Source organism: Netta rufina (assembly GCF_964035555.1).
Source record: "Netta rufina genome assembly, chromosome: 5".
Taxonomy (NCBI): Eukaryota; Metazoa; Chordata; class Aves; order Anseriformes; family Anatidae; genus Netta; species Netta rufina.
Genome location: NC_140128.1, coordinates 60343950 through 60363259, shown reverse-complemented (window position 1 = coordinate 60363259; position 19310 = coordinate 60343950). Strand labels below are relative to the sequence as shown.

The window sequence follows — 19310 nt, the reverse complement described above, 5'->3', positions numbered from 1 at the left end:
TCCTTATAGATCACCTTTTTTGTATTTTTCTTTGTAGCTAATGCAAGAACACTAACACATGTTGTAGGCTGATCCTTAGATTCTGATCTAGCTGATGGTACAACAGTGAATAAACATGTTTGAATTTAGAGAGAACGGTATAAGTGTTTTACACTATAAAAATAAGTGATGATTGTATGCACATCAATAATAAAGTACCAGTTACTTTGATTGAGTAGTTGAATATTTATTTCCAATTAGCTTTCTATTATATCTTGAAAGTCACGCTGAAAGTAGATGTTCCAAGTTCCTTACTGCTTTACTGTCTACTTAGAGTTCAGCTTTTATGCCTAGGAACCTTTGTTCCTACCAGCCATATGACTACATTTCACAGAGTAACATACAGCTAAAATGCATCTTAAACAAACAAACCAGCTTAGTGGAAGAATTCATGCTTACATGAGTTTTACCTCCATTATTTGAGTTAGAGATTATACGTAACCTTGAGATACTCCTTTCTGCAGGTCGGTGCAATGGTTGAAACAAAAATGCCTGACGGATCCTTTCAAGAAGCTGTTATCAGCAAGTTGACAGATGCGAGTTGGTATACTGTAGGTGAGTAGCCACATGTTTTCATTTATGGCCTCTAATCTTTGAACAATGTATTTCTAATTATAGATAATAATGTAAGTAATTACATCTTGTGTCGTAAAAGCTGAGATTTTGGAAGGGACTTTGTCTTCCAGGTCTTGTTGTGCTTTTCCTTTTAAAATAGAATAGTAATTATTTGATGGGGAAGGAGGCTGTTGCAGAGATAATTGCAGAGCTCAGCAGTCAAGTGCTATTTGGCACAATGTCTGTATACTGAAGCTGGTTTCACTCACTAGAATTTGAGAGAGTTTTTGCAGATTTTAAGACATAAATATAAAAAATCCAGTTCTAGCTGAAAACTCGTGACATGTAATAGATGACTGACATGCAAGAATTCTTTCACTGGATGCAATCTCATAAACGTGAAAAACATTAGTACTACCAGTAGCTTCTATGTGTTCTGAAGGGATTTCTCCATTTTGTGTAGAGTTGAGGGTCACGTTTTGTACGAAAAAACAGAAGAAAGGATTTTTATTTTCTTTTAAGGAATTGCCTTTAATGGAAAAGAGACGACATTCTTTTTTAACTTGAAATTAACCATTGGTTTAAATCATTAACAAGTAATGAGTATATCTAAAGTAAAATAGAAAACAGCTTTGCCTTTTGTGCTGAATGCTCATGCGTTTCTCAGTTATGGAAACAAACCTCCAGAATGCCTGGTCCGTGAAATTTCAAAATTGAATGTGGATTTATTGCAAGAGAAACTTCATTATTTTCCATAATTAGAATTGTTCGTTACGATATCTAGATTTTTCTGCAATAACTTTAAAAGTAGAAAGACAACAGCCAGCAGCACTCAAGTAATAATCCCAGATAAGCAAGTATTTAAAACCCCAGTAATTGAATCAAATAGTTTTGGAAGTACCCGGCTGAGAGGAAACACTGTACATTCTAATTTTGTCCACAGCTTTTGAGATAGGTACTTGTAAATTTAAATTGATATTTGTTTCTTCTTACTAGCTGCGTTATATATAGAATGTATTCAGGTTTTACTTTATATTCTTCAGTACCCTGCTGAGGCATCCCATACAGCATGACGTGTTGATTATTTTGATTCAGTAGCCTTTTTTTTTTTCCTTAAGTTAGAAGGAAGATATTTTCAGTAATCCAACCTTTCCATTGCAGTGGGTGAGACTATGTAGTCTTTGATGGGATCAGGATAAGACTCACAATCTCAATAGAAGTAATTCGGAAGGATTTATCGCGACGTGATTATTATTGCACACTTTAAATGTAAGCCAGTCCACTTATCAGTTGACAAAACCCCACTGCTCTTTGCATATTCATATCATCATATGTCATTATCTCAAATATCAGGAAGCACTTCTTTACTGTGCAGGTGACAGAGCACTGGCACAGGTTGCTTAGAGAGGTTGTGGAATCTCCTCCTTGGAGATCTTCAAAAGCCTCCTGGATGTGGGGTCCTGGGAACCCATTCTTTGGGTGGCCCTGTTTGAGCACAGGGTGGGACCAGAAGACCTCCAGAGGTCCCAGCCAACCTCAACCATGCTGTGATTCTGTAAATTTCCTTTAACTATATACCACTGCTATAAAATTCTAGATTTAGCTTTAAAATGGTAGTGTGTGTCAGGTGAGGGGGAAAAGGCAGGCTTATTTTGGAGTGCAGTTTTTAAACCTGCTTGGCCTTGCACTATGATGTAACACACTTTGTGAAGAACGTTGGACCTTTTCTGTGCAAGTCTGAGACTTTTGCCATGCAGGTGCAGAAGAGATAAGAAACACCTTTCTTGCACTAATACTTCTATGGTTAATGAATTAGCATTTCCGTTTTGAAAACTTTCCTTATTTTAGTTTTAGATAGTTGTTTTTTTTCCTAAATCTGAATTTGACCTGGAAAATTTAAATCAGTAAACCAACCACATTCCCACTTCAGTGATTAAAAATTCTTTTTTAATTGATTTAAGAAGTCAGATAAATTTAATTATTTTTCATTTGACAGGTGAATTTCAAATCCCCTGTTTCGGGGGATGGGTTTTTGTCTGTTTTCTTTTTCTTTTGAGCAGAACACTTCTGTCAAAAATCTTTACTTGATGAGTGGATAATTTGAAGTGTGAATACATATTTTGCCTTGTTTTAGTGGATTGTTGTTTAGATTTAACAAGTTTTTGAACACTCTACAATAACAGATAAATCATGCATGTCGTGATTTTTACCTTATACATTTATTAACTGCAGTTCCTTGGAAACTCAGAGGCATGGCTTGATTTATTATCCTTTTTTTTTCCCCTGAAGAAATATCTTTTGACAGCTAGAATAGAAAAAATAAGGTCTTATGTTCTCCATATGCAAATGTGTTAAGACTGCTAGGACTTTGTCAACATTTGGAACTGTTAGGAGTGGAAGGGGATTTAAGTAATTCTATGGTAAGTTAACATGCAGTACTGTAATATGGCACATAGAGCACATATACCTTTGACTATAAAAATACAATTGTAACACACTGGAATTGTATTTAGATGTTAAGAACATTTTTATGAGCAGTATGTGGTTGCAGGTTTATAGGTATTAAAAGCTGAGGTAATGTCCAGATGAAGCAGTTTATGAAGTTTGTATCTTAATAACGTGATTACTTGAACTTTTAAAGTTGGGGAAATGCTCTAGCTTGAGTACGGAAACATTGAGGTGTGAAAAATGAGCCTTATTTTTAGGCTGTTTCTCCCATTGTATCCTTGTAGAAAGCTTTGGATAGATATTGAGTGTGTGTTTATGTTGCTGTCAAGTAAACAGAGTTGAATTGGTTCCTTCTTAATAGATGGTGGCCATACTACTTGGCAGTCTTATTGACTGATTCAGTCAAAGCTAAAAGCTGAAAGGAAGTGGATTAAACAGCTTTTCCAGTTCGAGAATGTTTTCTTGAATGTGGTCAGGCTTGAGTTGGAAAGCACAAGGGAAAGCTTGCTTTTAAGTAGCGCTTTTCCTGTGCTATTTATTTTCTGTTTTATGTAGCATCTTGTTCGCAGTGATTTAAAAGTAGTCTGATGAGGATAGAGAAATCAGTAATAAATACTCGTTAATAAATAAATAAATAATTTGCTGTGGTCGGCTACTTTGTCACCAACATAACAACAGAGACACAGTGTCGATAAGTCTGTTTTAACTATAGATCTCCTGTCTGTTACTAGTGTTCTGCCCAAAATACATCAAGGTTTTCTTTCCTTGCTAGCTGCTTTGGAATTATTTCACCTATTATTGCATAGTAATGGTGTTTCTGTAGCCATTTAGTCACTGAAGTTTTCAACTGTGATGTGGAAATACCTTCAAAAGTCAGCTCTTTAAGAGCTTAAGCAGGTAAAGAAGTATAAGCAGGTAGAGGAACAAAAGCTTTTTGGAGTGAAAGTTTAGCAATGTCTGGAGAACTCCATCACACATCTCTGCCCTCTCGTCTGCTCAACAGAATGTAAAGAGGGATGACAGTAATAGCAGTTTAAGTTCTGTGAGCAACAAATGGCTCGGTTGGATGTTTTAATCTTTTCAAACTTAATTATTTTAAATGAACTTACTTAAAAAATTTGAAGTGCTGCCTTGATGCTTTTGAAGTGCTGAATATTTTACTAGGTGATAATTATACAGCATTAGAACAGTCCATCAGATCTGTTTTCAGTGGAGCCATGTTAGATTGTACGCTCAGCAAGCAGTAATTCAACCAGATTCTCTGTTAAATTGTAAAATGCTGCAGGTAAATACTGCAATAATGTCTGAAATAACTTAAAAAAAAAAAAAAAAAAAAAAAAAAAGGAAAGAAAATGGGCCACACCTAACATAGTACATGGTTATATTTTCTGTCCGTAACCTTCTCTGGAATCTTAGAATTGTTACCATAATTTCAGAAAACAGAAACCCCCGTGTATATGTTCTTTAAGGAAGTACTTTTATAAAACTTTTCAGAGGGGAAAGCAATGTGGTTTTTATATAAAAGTACAAAACAGTATTTTCAGGAAGCATCTGAAGAGCTGCTGTTAAATCAACCCTTTTTTTCTTGTCTCATCAAAACAAGTATCATCTTTCTTTTGACAAGGCTAAGGCCAGCAACGTGCGTGTGCTTAGATCTGTTGTTGAGGATGTGTAATTTAACCATACCTGCAACTTTAAATGGAAGTAAAAAAAACAGACCAAATACATTGTATACATACAAGCCTTGTGCCTTGTCTTTTGAGAGACAAAGGCATGGAAAAGTTCTTCTGCAGAAAGAGAAAAGGTGTAGCTAACTATTATTTTTCCCTTGAAATTAAAGGGAAATAGGAAATTAAAAATATTGAGGGGTATTTGCAGTTTCTAGCAGACCTTGCTGTCCACAGTAGGGCTTATATACTGGTCAGAGTGCAAGAGAACATGATTTTTTATTTCTTTGAGTACTATGGTTTTCAGGCTTTCATGTATGATGTCTGTTTTCGTTTTAAAATTAACCTGAAATGACAGAATATTTTATTATAAATAGTAAATCATTTCTCTCGTTCTTTTCAATGCCCCATGAGAGGAAAAGCCAAAAGGGTTTTCCTCTTTGGCTTTGGTTCTGTATTGTACATCACCACAACCCAGCTTTGGCTGTGCTGTGGGCTGGGCACCGCTTCTGAGACCTCCACGAGCCCTCAGCTCCTCCTGCTGCCGCTCTCCAGGCTCCTGTGGTGGTGGTGGTGGCTTCCTCCTGGCCTGCGGTCGCTGCAGGGTTCGCAGGGAATGCTGTCGGCTGAGTGAGTGTGCTGGGAGGAGTTGGGCACCTGATGCTCGTCCTTGTGCAAGCGAGGTGTGGGGTGGCACGAGTTGCTGGGGAAATGAAGCACAGCGTGAGCCACAGGCTGTGTCACCCAGGGGTATCACACTTAGGAGGGCAGGTGACGGAGATGACAGGTGCTAAATATGTTCTGTGGGTTTTTAAAATTCCAGTTGACAGATCTGAAAACGTTTTTCATAAAATGAACTGTGATGTCCCAGGACTTGCAGTAGCAGGAGTAACAGGAGCTGTCTGTTGTATTTTCCTCACCTGTTCCTGAGTGGGGATATTTCTGCTTACGTTAAAAATTTCACTTGGTCCTGTCTCCACTACAACTTGAAGCTCCTAACTTCCCTAATTCCTTTATGAAGGATCAGCAAAGCTCTCAGAGCCACGACAGACAGTTGATTTTATCCCTGCCAGTTTGTCTTTTTGTAACATCAACAGCACAGCACGCTTCTCGTAGTATGTGCGCGGCGCTGGTCGTGTTTGTGTGGCTGGTTCGACCAGTTCGCCTTCCCTGCATCCTGTTGAGTACTACATCCCAGAAGCATCACTTCATCCTCTGGCTGTGTGTGTGTCATCCCGGAATCCTAAATGACGAGTGTGGCAGGGGAACTGTCCGGTTGTCCCCACCTAGCCAGTGCTCCGGACTTCCCTCACCTCCCGTGAGTTTACTCTTTTTATCTCCAAAATGTTGCTTGGGTGGATTTGGAAGAAATCCCATATTTACCTGGATATGGGGCATATCATGGATTATGGGCACATAGAAAACTGCGTTCATTGCTTTCTGAAGAAGCTGAAAGAAGAATAGCAGCACCACGTTTTGTACTCAGGCATGTTCAGGAGGTAGATTTTTTTTTAAATCTCTTTCTATGTTACAATAGTAAGATTACTGTAACATCTCAGGAAATAAGAAACAGTTTCAGGCAGTAGGCTTTTGTGAGGACATAGTTTTATATGAGTGCTCTCCAAGTTCGTTCTTCGGTGCGTTCAGTCATATTTCTATACATTTCTGCAAACAAACTGAAGCTCATTTAAAATAGTTTTCTTCAAAAAAAACAAACAAAACACTGAATTCTGTAGTCTCTACGGTAGCACAACACTCTGCAGTGTCTTGTTACAAAGATGAATCATTGATTAGTGTAATCCCTGGCTCCAAGGTCATTCAACAAGTATTGCCTGAATCCTGGTACTTCCGATATTGTTTCCACAGTTGAAAAACAAAAACTACAAAGCTTTCACAGGTTTATGGATGCATTCATGGATAGCATCTCTGGTAGCTCACAAAGTATTATTTTGTCATTGTTAAAAATAACCAAGTGTGCACAGCGACACAGGAACGATTTCCACTTGTTGGTGTGCATCTTTGTTGTCTTGGGAGGCTTAAAGATTTTTCAATGGGAGGGGGGAACGAGATAAAAGTACTTGCTATGCTGTATAGAACCTCTCCTCCTTTGGGTAACAACAGTACCAGAACTTGTTGGATTTGAAGTCAGCAAGCAGATGCAGCCTTGAGGGTTGTTCTCCATATTCTCTCGTCTATTACAAGACTGCCTTGTTCTGGTAAGAGTGATCACTCTATGTACGAGTAATATTGTAACTCTTATGAGGATGTTATCGCTAGTCTCCTGCTTTGTTCTGCTTTTTCTCTCTCTTTAAGTAAATGAGAACAGATGTTGAGACAGTATCTTTGTGAGAAAAAGATTAATATTATTTTTGTTAATGGCATATGTAGGCACATACAGGCCTTCTGCAGAGCTCGTCCAGAGGGTGTGGAAAGTTGCACTTTAAAGCATTTTGGAGGTACTCAGTTTTTAATCAACTGAGAAATATTCATCCTGGTACTTCCCATATTGTTTGCACGCTTGAAAAACAAAAAGCCACAAAGCTTTCACGGGGTTGTGGATGCCTTCATGGGTAGCATCTCAGATAGCTCACAAATTACTAGCACTTTGGAAGTATTGCATTGATTCTCAGTGGAGAGTTTCGTTACTCTGTCACAGCTTTGGCTTGCCTAGGCTTCCACAAGTAGAAAAAAAAAAAAAGATTGCTGTTCATTTCTTGTTGTTATTGACAAGGATGCAGTGAAAGTTTGCATTTTCCATTTTGTTTCCCTGTTTACATGTTCTATATGGAGCATATTCAACTCCACATAGGGCATCTTGGGAATGGAACTAGAACAAACGTTATAACAGAGACAGTTCCTCCAGGCCGTGCTGCTTAGTCATCTTTTTTTTTCCTTCTGTCAGAGCTCTTCATTAAATAACACATATTGGAAGAAAGGCCTCTATCCAGCTTCACCTCCTGTCATTTCTACTTTGTTAGACTGACTCTTCAGTAGCAGGTTTAGGTTCCTGCTCGTGCTTGTCGTTCTCTCTCCAGACGTATCTGCTGCTGCACCCCATCACCACAAGTACGTGCCCACTGAGGTTAGGCAACAGTGGTACGTAAAGGGCTTCTGCTTTTTCTGACTTGCTTCTTTGGAAGGACAGGACTGTAAGTTCCTCTTCTACGATAAATATGGCCCTGTAAACACGTCCTCTGATGACTACATGACATGTGTATGGAGAGATACCTCCCTGTCTTCCATCCCCATTTCTTTCCTTCCTTTACACAACTGATTCTGTTCAGTAAAGTCTTTCTTAGGGAGTACAACTTGTAGAATTTCAGAGAATTTGGAGTTACAACAACAACTTGTTTGGGAAATGAAAAAGCATTAATACTAATACAATTAATTGTATTATTATACAATATACATATTGTATAATAGATTATATATATTGTACAATATATATAATTATACAATTAATACAGGTTGTTCAACATTAATTTATCAATTTTATAATTTGTCTTTGTTAGTACTAAGCATTTTAACTAGAGTTAAGCACTTTTACTTCTGGGTGTGGTTAACAGTGGAAGGAATTTGCAGCTTATACCATATCCTGAGTGCATTAAGTTCTACCATGACTGCTGTCAGACTGTCAACGTACTGAATAGCCAAAACCACTCTGCTGTCTCACCTACTGCTCCTATTCATGAAATTCCTAATATACCATCCTGTATGTTGAAAAGACAAGCCCCTCGGACTTGGTTTAAAATGCTGTGCAAAGGGTGGCAGCAATATGAGCAGCACTTCTTGTGAAGTAGAGTTTTCATAAATAGCAAATGAGATGGAAACCACAAGGCCTTTACTTAGTTTTGGAAAGGTGTGTATATATTAAAGGTGCTAACGACATCGATGCGTGGTTCTGGTTACCTTTTAAGTAAGACTTAAATACTTTTCACTGAAAGGGAGTGAAGTTTAAAGTAGCTACAATTACAAAATATTTTGTTTATCGCAGTTAATTTGTGAGACTTGTTTTGCCTCACTTTAGAAATGCAACTAAATGATATTTTGATATTTTTGTACGGAAAAATCGTCCCATCCTTCCTCTGCTTACATCATATAAAACACGATCACTAATTTCGCTAAGGAAATTTTTGCCTCTTTATGCTTTTCTGTAATGTATGTTGTTCTGCAAGGATATTGCCTTCCTCTGAGTTGTCCAACTATGCTATCAGCTGCAAGTGCTGTTGCATATGTCCACAACAGAAATTGCTGTAGAAATTTCTTAGGTATCAAAGAAAATCTTGTCTGGTCAAAGACAGTTTCCTTTTGTCCTTGAAGCAATTAAATAAGCATGGCTTTGAAACGTGAAAAATATTAGTGCCCTCTCATGCCTTTTCCTCATTTTGAAAATTGTTCCAGTTTATGAGTGGTTTGCTTGATTTCTTCGTATACTATACTAGTTTTAATTAAATAGAGCTTCTGGAAGTGGGGAGAAACTAGACGGATTTTTTTTTCTTTGCTGTCACGTATCAGACTCTGTTTGCGGTTTCCAATAAAGTAACTTGTTTCTAATCCCCAGACTTTTGTCCCCTAAAATTTCTGAAAATTTATGAGTCCTTTGACTGAAGTTCAGAATGTGTTTGGTAAAGGATAATGATAATCTGCTTTTCAACCTCTTTAGACCAATGAGAAATGCCAAGCACTGCAGGGTCCATAAAATAGTTTTGAGGGGAAGGCCTCATTTTGTTTTCCCTTTTAGTGCAAAGTGTATCGGCGGTGGTTTCCTGAAGCTCTAAACCAAACTAGAGGATTTTGAGAGTAGTGTATTGACATTGGGGTTGACAGGTCTTCCTAGTTGCTTAATTTTAAAGTTTTTGAAAAGATTATTGACTAGTATAGCTAATTAGGCTTATAGCTATCTGTTGTTGTTTTTTTTTTTAATATTAGCGTTTTGGAGGGGGAAAAGTTAATTGCTTCATGTTTACTATTTTATGGTTGAAGCCATTAAGATTATTTGGTAGTGGAACATGGCACAGCAGTATCTCTACTCCGAAGAGGTAGGAACCTTAAAGCTAAGATAAGCTGTAAGTGTAACCGAATCTGTACTCACACCTTTTTCTATAATTATTACTGTATCATTATTCCAGTGTAAGGGTTTAATCTAAGATTATGAGAAAGTGGCTATTCTATTAATTTTTTTGACAAATTGTTTTTCTTGCTGTAACCAAACTGTTCCTGCTAACAATACCTGTGTATTCCATATTCCTGCTAGACCATGGTTTTTCTTTTTTTTCTTTTTTTTTTTTTTTTTTTTTAGTGGAAGTAAGTCAAAGTTATTGTATTGATAAGCACAACAATCTTTAAAACTTTACTTTTTTTCAAAAAAAGGTTCACTACTGAACAAAGCATGTTTCGAGTAGTTTAAATATAGAATTGTATTCTGCACTTTGACCCGGACAAATAAACTTTTACCTTACTGAAATGCCAGACTGCAGCCACCTGGTCTCAGCTCTCCTTGTGTGTGTGGCTCAGACAGAGGGGTCTGAACCAGAACCGAGGGATGTAGGACTGCCAAAATACCATGTGCATCTTAAAACACAAACTCTTTCTGTGACTTACTTTAGTTAGAAGGAATATTATTGCTGACTACAGATTGCAGGTACCAAACCATTTAAAAATCTTTAAAATAATATTTTGGGATAGAGGTGGAGGGAATGGGGGGACTATTATATTTTCTTCTCTTAAAGGAAATCTTTCTGAAAATGTTTTATTTAAACCTAGTAAAGAGTAGACATTTCTTGGCCAAAGCTTGTAATAAACTCATTGTATCCTAGACTTCTTCAGCTGAACATTATAAATTGATGGAACTTCCTTTTGACTTATCCTGTTCTGTTAAAACTCATGTTTGTCTGACTTTTCTTTCTGTATTCCTTCTAAATCGGTCAGACCTGCAGTTGCAAGTTTCTCGTACTCTCAGGCTGTTGGTAGCACGGTACTGACAGTGTAGCAAAAACTGTCACACTTGTAATTCTTCTCATTGATTTGTCTTTTTGATGAGTTGTTTGTAGGAAGATAGATAATTCAAATGAAGAAGGTATGAAATAAATGGATAGATTAAGGAAGATTGTTAGATAATAGTAACTGTTGTGCAGCCAGTGGCTATAGTATGAAGAGGTGCAACGTATTGATAAGTAGGACATCTAAATTAGACTGAGACTGTTGCCTCCAGAAGCCTTATTTGAACTGACTTTGTGAAAATTGAACTTCTTTGTGAAAATGTTATCTGTTCTGAGACTGAATCTTGAATACCACCCTTCCTTTTGATTGTGAACCAAAGAAACATTAAAATGAAGGTCTTTGAAATCATGTTTTAGAGAATATTCTAAATTGTGACATAAATAGTAGCTGACTTGTTTTGTCAGCTTGGGAAAGAGATCTGATCATCATCTGCCATTGTGTTTCCTTGACTTCATTCTAGTTTTTGATGATGGTGATGAAAGGACCTTGAGACGAACTTCATTATGCTTGAAGGGAGAAAGGCACTTTGCAGAAAGTGAGGTAAGGCGATGAACATACATTGAAAGCTAAGTAGTACAAGCTTGCTTTTTGATATAATAAGAAATGCCAAATTATTTTTTCTTTTTCCATGTAGACACTTGACCAGCTACCACTAACCAACCCAGAGCACTTTGGAACTCCAGTTATTGGGAAGAAATCCAATAGAGGAAGGAGATCTTCTATTCCTGTGTGAGTTTTGATAGTGCTCTGTTGCTTTCCTTTCTTTTGGAGTCCTTTGCTAAAACTGTAGTGGTACCATTGAAGCTGTAATGGTCTGAAAGCTGTATCGTGCAATCTGCATGCACAGGTTATGGACTTAATTCAGTTCATTTAGATGTGTTCATATCTTAGCAGTAACAGAGAATTGATGTTTTTTTCCTTGTAGTAGCCTTCAGAATGTTTATACTTCTTTCATATAATAGGAATTTTTTGTCAAGATACATAGGATTTTTTAACCTTCTTTATACTGCACAAAGTAGGAAAAAAGATGCTTTTAAATTTTAATGGTAGAGACTATTTCTCTTTGTTTCATATCTATACACAATCAAACCTGATTCATGCCTCCAATTCCAACATCTGCTCTTGCAAAATGCTACTACTTGGAAAGATTTTCTACCAAATTCCTCTAAGATCACTTAATATTCAAGAATATTTCAGGCAATTTCAGCTCTTAAAATTCTGTTTGTGAAGCTTTGCAGAAGAGCAAGAAAGATCTGGCTGTAAGCTGTATTTGCTCTCAAATGTGAACTTCAGTTGAAAACTTTAAAATACTGTGTGTTTTAATAATTCAGTACTGAAGATGAAAAGGAAGAAGAAAGTAGTGAAGAAGAGGATGAAGATAAAAGGCGTCTCAATGATGAATTGCTTGGCAAAGTTGTGACTGTGACTTGTAATTCTGAGAAGTCAGACTGGTATCCAGCATTGGTAAGTGATTTAAAGCATTGACATCTCTGATGTCATACTACTTAATTTATTTTATTTTTACAAGAATGACATCTGACTTGTTGCGTTGTTCTTATAGTGCTTTTCCTGGATAGGAAAGTTTGCAGAATTCACAACTTTCGTAGCAAAGTTGTGAATGCAGTCAGGCTAAGCTCTGCTGCTCGTATTCTCTAAAAATCTGAATATTCTGCAGTATCTGTGAACAGTAGGAGAGTAAAGATGATCATCCGTGTATAACTTACAGTTTAGTGGCTCTTAAGTCTTTCAAAACTGAACATAAAATGATTGGTATGCAAAGATATTTTTCTACTAAAAATAGAGTAACTTAGGACTTGCGCTCCCAGGCAGTTAAAGAGCAACTAGTTTTATGAGTTTTAAGTGCAGTGGAATTTTTATCTTTTTGTGTTTAATGATTGCCTTTTTCCTTAGACTTTCAGTTTAAGCATTAGTTCCTTTCATGCTTAAATTTATGTGAATCTCCAGTTTTTCTAGCTCTAGAGATTGACAGTCAAATAAAAATAGTAGTCAATGTAGGATACAGCTGTTCATTGCTATTACTAATATTAAATATATTTTGAATAATTTTGAGAGACTAGGCTTGTACTGTAAAGACAGACACTTTGCAGATTGTTTACAAGCACAAAAAAGTTTATAGATGTATATTAAAAGTTGATTTCTTTAGTAAACTTTTATTAGACAGCTTTAGTGTTCAGTTTATTAGACAAGCTGAATATGCATCTTCTGTCATCCATCAGGGATGTGTTTATTTTAAATAAAAAGGTACTTGGAATATTAAACAGATAGGCAGGTTTTGTTCACTAGCTTTTATAGACTTCATTTACTTAATTGAGTAAACCATAGTCCTTTATTTTGAATCTTGTTTTCCTTAGCTGGAAAGGGCTTGGCTTATAGCCATCTTCCAACTTAGTTTAACATTTTAATCCCTACGTAAATCTAAGATCAAAAGGTAATGAACTAATCACTGGCTAGTTGTCTTCTTTTCCTTTAAAGAACATTACAGTGTAATGGAGGGTGAGTAGCTGACACTGCCTCAGCCAACTATACCACAGTTAAAAATGTGAAATGTGGTGGTGTTATAAGTGTTCTGGTTGCTGTATATCCCTTCACTAATGGCAGATTTTAACTTCACATGGTTCCAGCTAGGGATTAAGTTACTTAGAAGCTGTGTACCTGCTGTGTTCTTTGCTTGCTGAGAACCAGTAATGTCTTTTTGTGGTTTGGGGATGAATTTCTGCCGCGTTGGAATGAGGTGGCACAGCTTCCACGGAATCCTGGTAGATCAATCTGCATTTCATGGTTTTTGTCCATACATGGCCTAGAATAGAATGTAAACGTGTTTGTGGTAATACAAATACTGCAAATGCATTTTTATCACATTTTTAGACATCTGGAGGTGATACTGCTGTGAAACAATGAAATCTGTACTGGTTAACATTATTCACACCTGAAAAAATAAAAAAAAGATACTTAGCTCTCAGTTTGAGTGCTCAAGATCAGACGCTGGTATAAAATACGTGGGTTTGTGACTTTCCATTTTAAATAGATGCTTTAAACAGCTTTTATACGAACAAGAGAAAAAAGCTGAGTGCATGAACAGGATTCCATGATGTCACCCCTGTAGAGTACTTTTTGAGTTTACAACTGAAATAGTAAACTATTCTAGCTTGTACATGACAAGCAGAGTAAATAAATAGTTTGAGATAAACTGCTTCTTGAAATTTGTTATTGTTGGCTTTAGTAATGCATATTGAAGTATGTTTCTTTCTCAGATATGGGAACTATGATAGAAGAAACAGGAAAACAGCTATTTTCCTGCTGTCATTCTTTTCAAGATAAGGTTTTTTGGTGTTTTTTTTTTTTTTTTTTTTTGCTTAAAAAAAGTGTTTTATTTGAAACTTCAGGTTGTATCTCCCAGCTGTAATGATGACGTCACTGTGAAAAAGGACCAGTGTTTAGTTCGATCCTTTGCAGATTCCAAATTGTAAGTAATAGCTAACTTTTATTAGACTTACCAATTTTTTACTTTTTTTTTTTATAAGACATTCCTTTTGAAGATGTTAACGTTTTTCCAAAATTTCCAAAAGGGTGCAATTTTATATGTTGTTGCTTGTAGACTGTTGCTGTTTCTTACTGAAAAGTGCAAGCAAATGGCTTACCACTTAAGGGCTAGAAGTATTGCATGTTTTGAGAAACATACCTGGTTAATGACTGATTTCAATTTAAGAGAATTGAAATACATGTTTTGAGAAACATACCTGGTTAATGACTGATTTCAATTTAAGAGAATTGAAATACATTTTTTTTGTTAACCCTTGTCATTCATAGTCATTTCCAACTCATTTCTTCTATGTTCCCCATCTTACCCTTTACATTGCATTTGTATTACAGATTGGTACAGTTTTGGTATCTTTAAAATCAACAAATTCAAAAGAACAGTTGTTAAAATTAAGTGTTTCCCATTCTATAACGTATTTGCAAAGTGTGTGCTTTGGTTCTAACAATTAGTTATTACAACTTTACAGGCCCCTATTGTAGTAGTTTCAATATCTGATTGTCCTATTACCTTGAATGCCCAGATACACATTGCTATTTAAATGGAAAAAATCAAAAAGTGGTTAATCCATGATTTTTTTTTTTAAAGAAGGGAATGTAAAGTAACTGTTTAATTAAAATGTTTATAGAATCTGGACCAAAAGTTTAGGGAAAAGAAAGAAAGGTCCTTTTAATCTTACCTTTCACGTTCCCTCTCCATCCACCCACCCCACCCTCCAAAAAAAAGGTGGGTGGAAGGAGGAGAGAAAGAGAGGGATGCATGTTACTTAAGGAATAACATATTCAAAAGAATACCAAATCTGTTTTTCAAAGCTGTTTCCCCTTATTTGTTGTCATCTTTTTAAAGCGTTTCTAATGCATCTGTCTCAACATATTGTAACTAACATCCTTGGTGAAGGCCACCTGTCCCCCTCTTTCTCTTTTTCAAAGTGAACAGGTTGTGATTTTTAGTAGTCTTGATGTTGACTAGAATGTGAATTTTTGGTTAGTGAAACATGTTGCAGGTAGCTGAAGGCTTTCTTCAGTCTTGTCTCTTAATGTAGACTTACATCATCAGCCTTCTAGATTCGTATGGTTCCTTAAATGCCAAAGGTAGAGTGTTACTGGAAAAATAAGCAGCCTTGCTCTGTTTTACTCTTTTCCCCATAGTATTATGGCTTTAACTTCAGAAAATGGCGGCCTCCAATTCCTGAGGTTTTACTCCAGTTTTTCTGAATATAATGAAAGAAGAAAAAAAATGTTATTATAATAACTCACTTGTAAGGCTTTCCATGCAGGTTGGTTAGCATTTCTATAGTAATTCAGTAACTGAATATTTATTATAACTTTGGAACAGAGCAGCTCCCATATCTTTTGCTATGGAAGCACTTCTGTAATTTAAAAACAAACGTCAACCATGTATCAGTGCAGATTCATGAGTTTGGCTTCACTGTGAGTTTGGCTTCACTGTTCTTTTGTGCTATTAGAAATGCATTTTGAAAATTGAGGGTTTGTTGCCTTTTAACTCAATTGCTATTTTGGGTAGCAACAGTTGAATGGTGTGAGTATTTTAAATTTGGAAAGTGTTTTCAGCCTGTGTCGGGTATTTTAACTGCAAATTTGTGCTTCTTTCTTTTTTCTTTAGATACAGAAACTTTATGAACTTTTCTTAATTTTAATTATGAGAGTTCTTTTAGCCTCTGAATTTCAGAGGAATGCTGGAAACTGTCCTGGTTTTGAGTCTTATATTTTGGCTTGCAATGACAAATGCCCTACGCATTTAGTTGTTAGAAAGGAGCTTGAAAGCAAATAATAAATTTTAATAATTTTTAGAAATTGTTGTTTCTCTAAGTCAAACACTTGCTTTACTGTGTTTGCTTTACTGTTATGAAAATAACTGAACCTTCTTCTTTTTTCAGTTACTCAGTAGCAAGAAAAGACATCAAAGAATTAGATGCTCTAAACTTACCAAAATCTGAGTCCTCCCCTAAAAAAGGTAAATTAGAATAAATTCTAGATTATAAAAAAAAACAAAAACAACAACAACAACAACAAAAACTCATACAATAGTAATTTACCTTTTGCAAATTAGTAAACGTGTGTTGTTTTGAGATGAATGCTCTTGGATATTTCGTAAACAATTTTAAATGTGACAAATTAGAGAAACTGTGGATACAGCTGCCCTATTAATAGAGCAACTAGTAAAAGTGTTACTTGATTTGACTTTCTTCTTTTGTTCTGCTGCAAATTCATGCAAATTGAAGAGAATATTTTGAAGGTACAGTATTTGAAATGTCATTAAACAATGGAATATTTAGTTACCTCTCCTAAAACCACAGTTTTGTGCTATAGCTCAAAACACTTTGTCTTTCTGTGAAAAATACCCAGGCATCAACTTTATTAGAATAGCCTCTGTGAATAGCCTGTGATTAATGTTTAAGAGTATAATTACAGAGGTTGATTTTTCTGAATGCTTGGATGATGTGACTACAATATTCATGTTTTTAGTGAGCTTGTAAAAGGCCAGATTCTCACCTTAATATACATCATTCTAAAAATTGTAGAGCTATTCATTCCAGTTGCACCTCAAAATGTAACATTTTTTTAAGGAAAAAAACTTAAAACATGTATTTAAAAAAAAAAAAAAAAACTGCCACCAACAGTTCCTCCATTTTGGGTCAAGGTGTGGAACAGCTCCTTTACAAGTAATGATTTAACATAATTCAAGGAGGACAGTGTGAGGTGGTTTGATTAACATTTCCTATATATCTTAATAACTATTTCAGAGTACAGGAACTTCAGAGCAGCCAGAAGTTTAAGGTAAATTGGAGAAAGGATTGTGTTGTTTTGTTTTTGTTTTTTTTTAATGCAGAACATAGTTGGCTGTGAGGGACATTGAAGAATGAAATGTAAAAATGGTTTCGAGAAGGGTGCCGACAAGTTTGTGAAGGCTACTATTTATCAGCAGCTGTTAAAATACATTGTTAAATATTTTCTTCTCCAGAAATATTGTGAATGGCTCATTGCAGTATGTCACTCTTTTGGACGCTCTTCTGATTCTTCTTCATTAAATAATTTGGGGTATTCCCATTGTACAAGTTCGACCTTTCCTCATATCATCACTTCCTTACTATTTTTTTTCTCTGTTCCAACACAGTTCTCTTAAACAAAATATGTTTATATCTAAACTTTATGACATGAATAACTTCTGAAAACAACAAAGAAATTTATGGTACTTTAGCTGTGATTTTTGTGTTGTTTTTTTTTTTTCTTTTTTTTTTTTTCCATAGCTTTATTCCAGTATTTGTTACTTTCATACAGAAATAGAACAGCTTCACAGTTGCACAGAACATATGTGAATAAGTATAGGTGATTGTCTTTGCTGTGTAAATAAACAGGTGTAAATCTTACTAGTGTTCGTGAGGACATATGCCTTGAAAATACAGATGGATATTCTCAATCTAAGCTCCTTGATTTACTGGCACTTGATTTTTAAAATTTGACTGTCTTGAAATATAAAGCATGTAGACTGATTGTTTAAAACTGAAGTACCTACTTCATCATTTGGTTTAAGTTAACATTGAAATGTACAAGAACATGAAACTTAAAAATGCTTTGTGACTATGAATACTTCAGATGAGGTAAAAACAGGGCCCTTTCTTCTGTAGGGCTACAGGAAGCAAGCACGTTTCTCAACACAAAGACTGTTCCTCGGAACTGGAAAATGGACATAAGTGAAATTATGGAATCCTCTAGCAGCGATGAAGAAGGAGCTACGGCAGAAACTGATGAGGAGGAAATAAAAAGAGAAGAGAAAAATGAAGAAGTAACGGTAAGTCTGGACAATTTCAGTCATTCCTCAAAGATAATAGAGTCATGTGTGCGTCCAACATTTTACCCTCAGACTTACTCACTTCAACATGTTTTTAGACCTGTTCATCTTCCCTTTGCTCCCATCCTCTTTGTTGGTACTTGTGAACAGTGGTAGATTTCCTGCTATTATCTGGTAGGTAAAGAAGTACGTAAAGGAAAGAAATAAAAAGTTAAAGGCGGAGAAGACTGGTAGAAAGAATCTGGGTGAAAGAGAAACGTGAACAAGAAATTGACACTGAGCCAAATAGTAGTAATCTTAGCATTAAATAAAAGTCGCTTTGTATTTTTTTCTTCTGTAGTTCATATGTAGTTTACATAAAAAGTAGCTTGTTTCTGAAAATTAGTTTGATAAAAGGTTGAATTAAACTACTGAAGCAAAAATAGAAGCTTGACAAAGAGTGAGGGAGTGCGTAATGGCTGGTAAAGCTATTTGCTTTCTAAGACACTGAAAGCAGTGCAGTACTTACCTTAGTGAGTGAGTCACAGTGGGTTTTCTCCTCGACATTACAGGTTATATTACAGGTTAGGAATGGGACAAAGTGGATGAATATTCTGGTTAATGTTCAATTGAAACTTATGGTAAAATGTTTTTCTGTGTTGGAATATTTTGAGTTGCTCCTTTCTGATGACGGTTTCATGTCAACAAAATGTATTTGCATATTTTCCTTTTATTTCTGCTACCTGTTTTTAACCTCAATGTTAAATTTAGAAATAAAGCGTGTGGTGAGGGGGCAGGGCATCCTCGGTTGCGTTTGGGTGCGTTTTTTCGTGGTGGTTTGTTTTTTTGGTAATTTCCACAGCGCGCTTGGCAACGTTTGGTCCTTTTCTCGCAAAAAACACGGCGAAGTTTGTCTTCCGAGGAAGGTCAGATATCGTTTCCCTTTCACTTCCCCTGTAGTATGCGGTTTGTCACAGCGAAAACAGAATGGCTGTTCATACTTGGAGGCTGCCTACGGTGTTGCCTCAGCAACACTCTGTTGGTTTCCAGTGAGCATGCTCGCCCGGAGAGGGAAGATTTAGCCGAGGCTTGGCCGCCTGCCAGGGGAGGCTTGCCAGATGCTTTGAAATGGGCTGTCTCTTTCTTTTTTTTTTCTTTTTTTTTTTTTCCCTTTCATGTAATGTCTGATTTTTTTCTTTTTTTTTTTTTTTTTTATATGGAAGAGAATGTAAGTAATGCCGTGTAACTGCGGATGC

At 36.0% G+C, this 19310-nt stretch overlaps 1 protein-coding gene across 1 annotated transcript in view; it reads left to right on the top strand.

Annotated features, from left to right (window-relative positions):
- The window catches only part of ARID4A (AT-rich interaction domain 4A), a 47948-nt gene that overhangs the window by 4793 nt on the left and 23845 nt on the right, over positions 1-19310 (top strand). The window contains exons 5-11 of the mRNA XM_084286904.1: positions 504-594; positions 11170-11249; positions 11344-11438; positions 12041-12173; positions 14114-14193; positions 16163-16239; positions 17912-18075. Coding sequence (XP_084143030.1) covers positions 504-594; positions 11170-11249; positions 11344-11438; positions 12041-12173; positions 14114-14193; positions 16163-16239; positions 17912-18075 — 720 coding nt within the window. The remainder of the gene's footprint in view (positions 1-503; positions 595-11169; positions 11250-11343; positions 11439-12040; positions 12174-14113; positions 14194-16162; positions 16240-17911; positions 18076-19310) is intronic.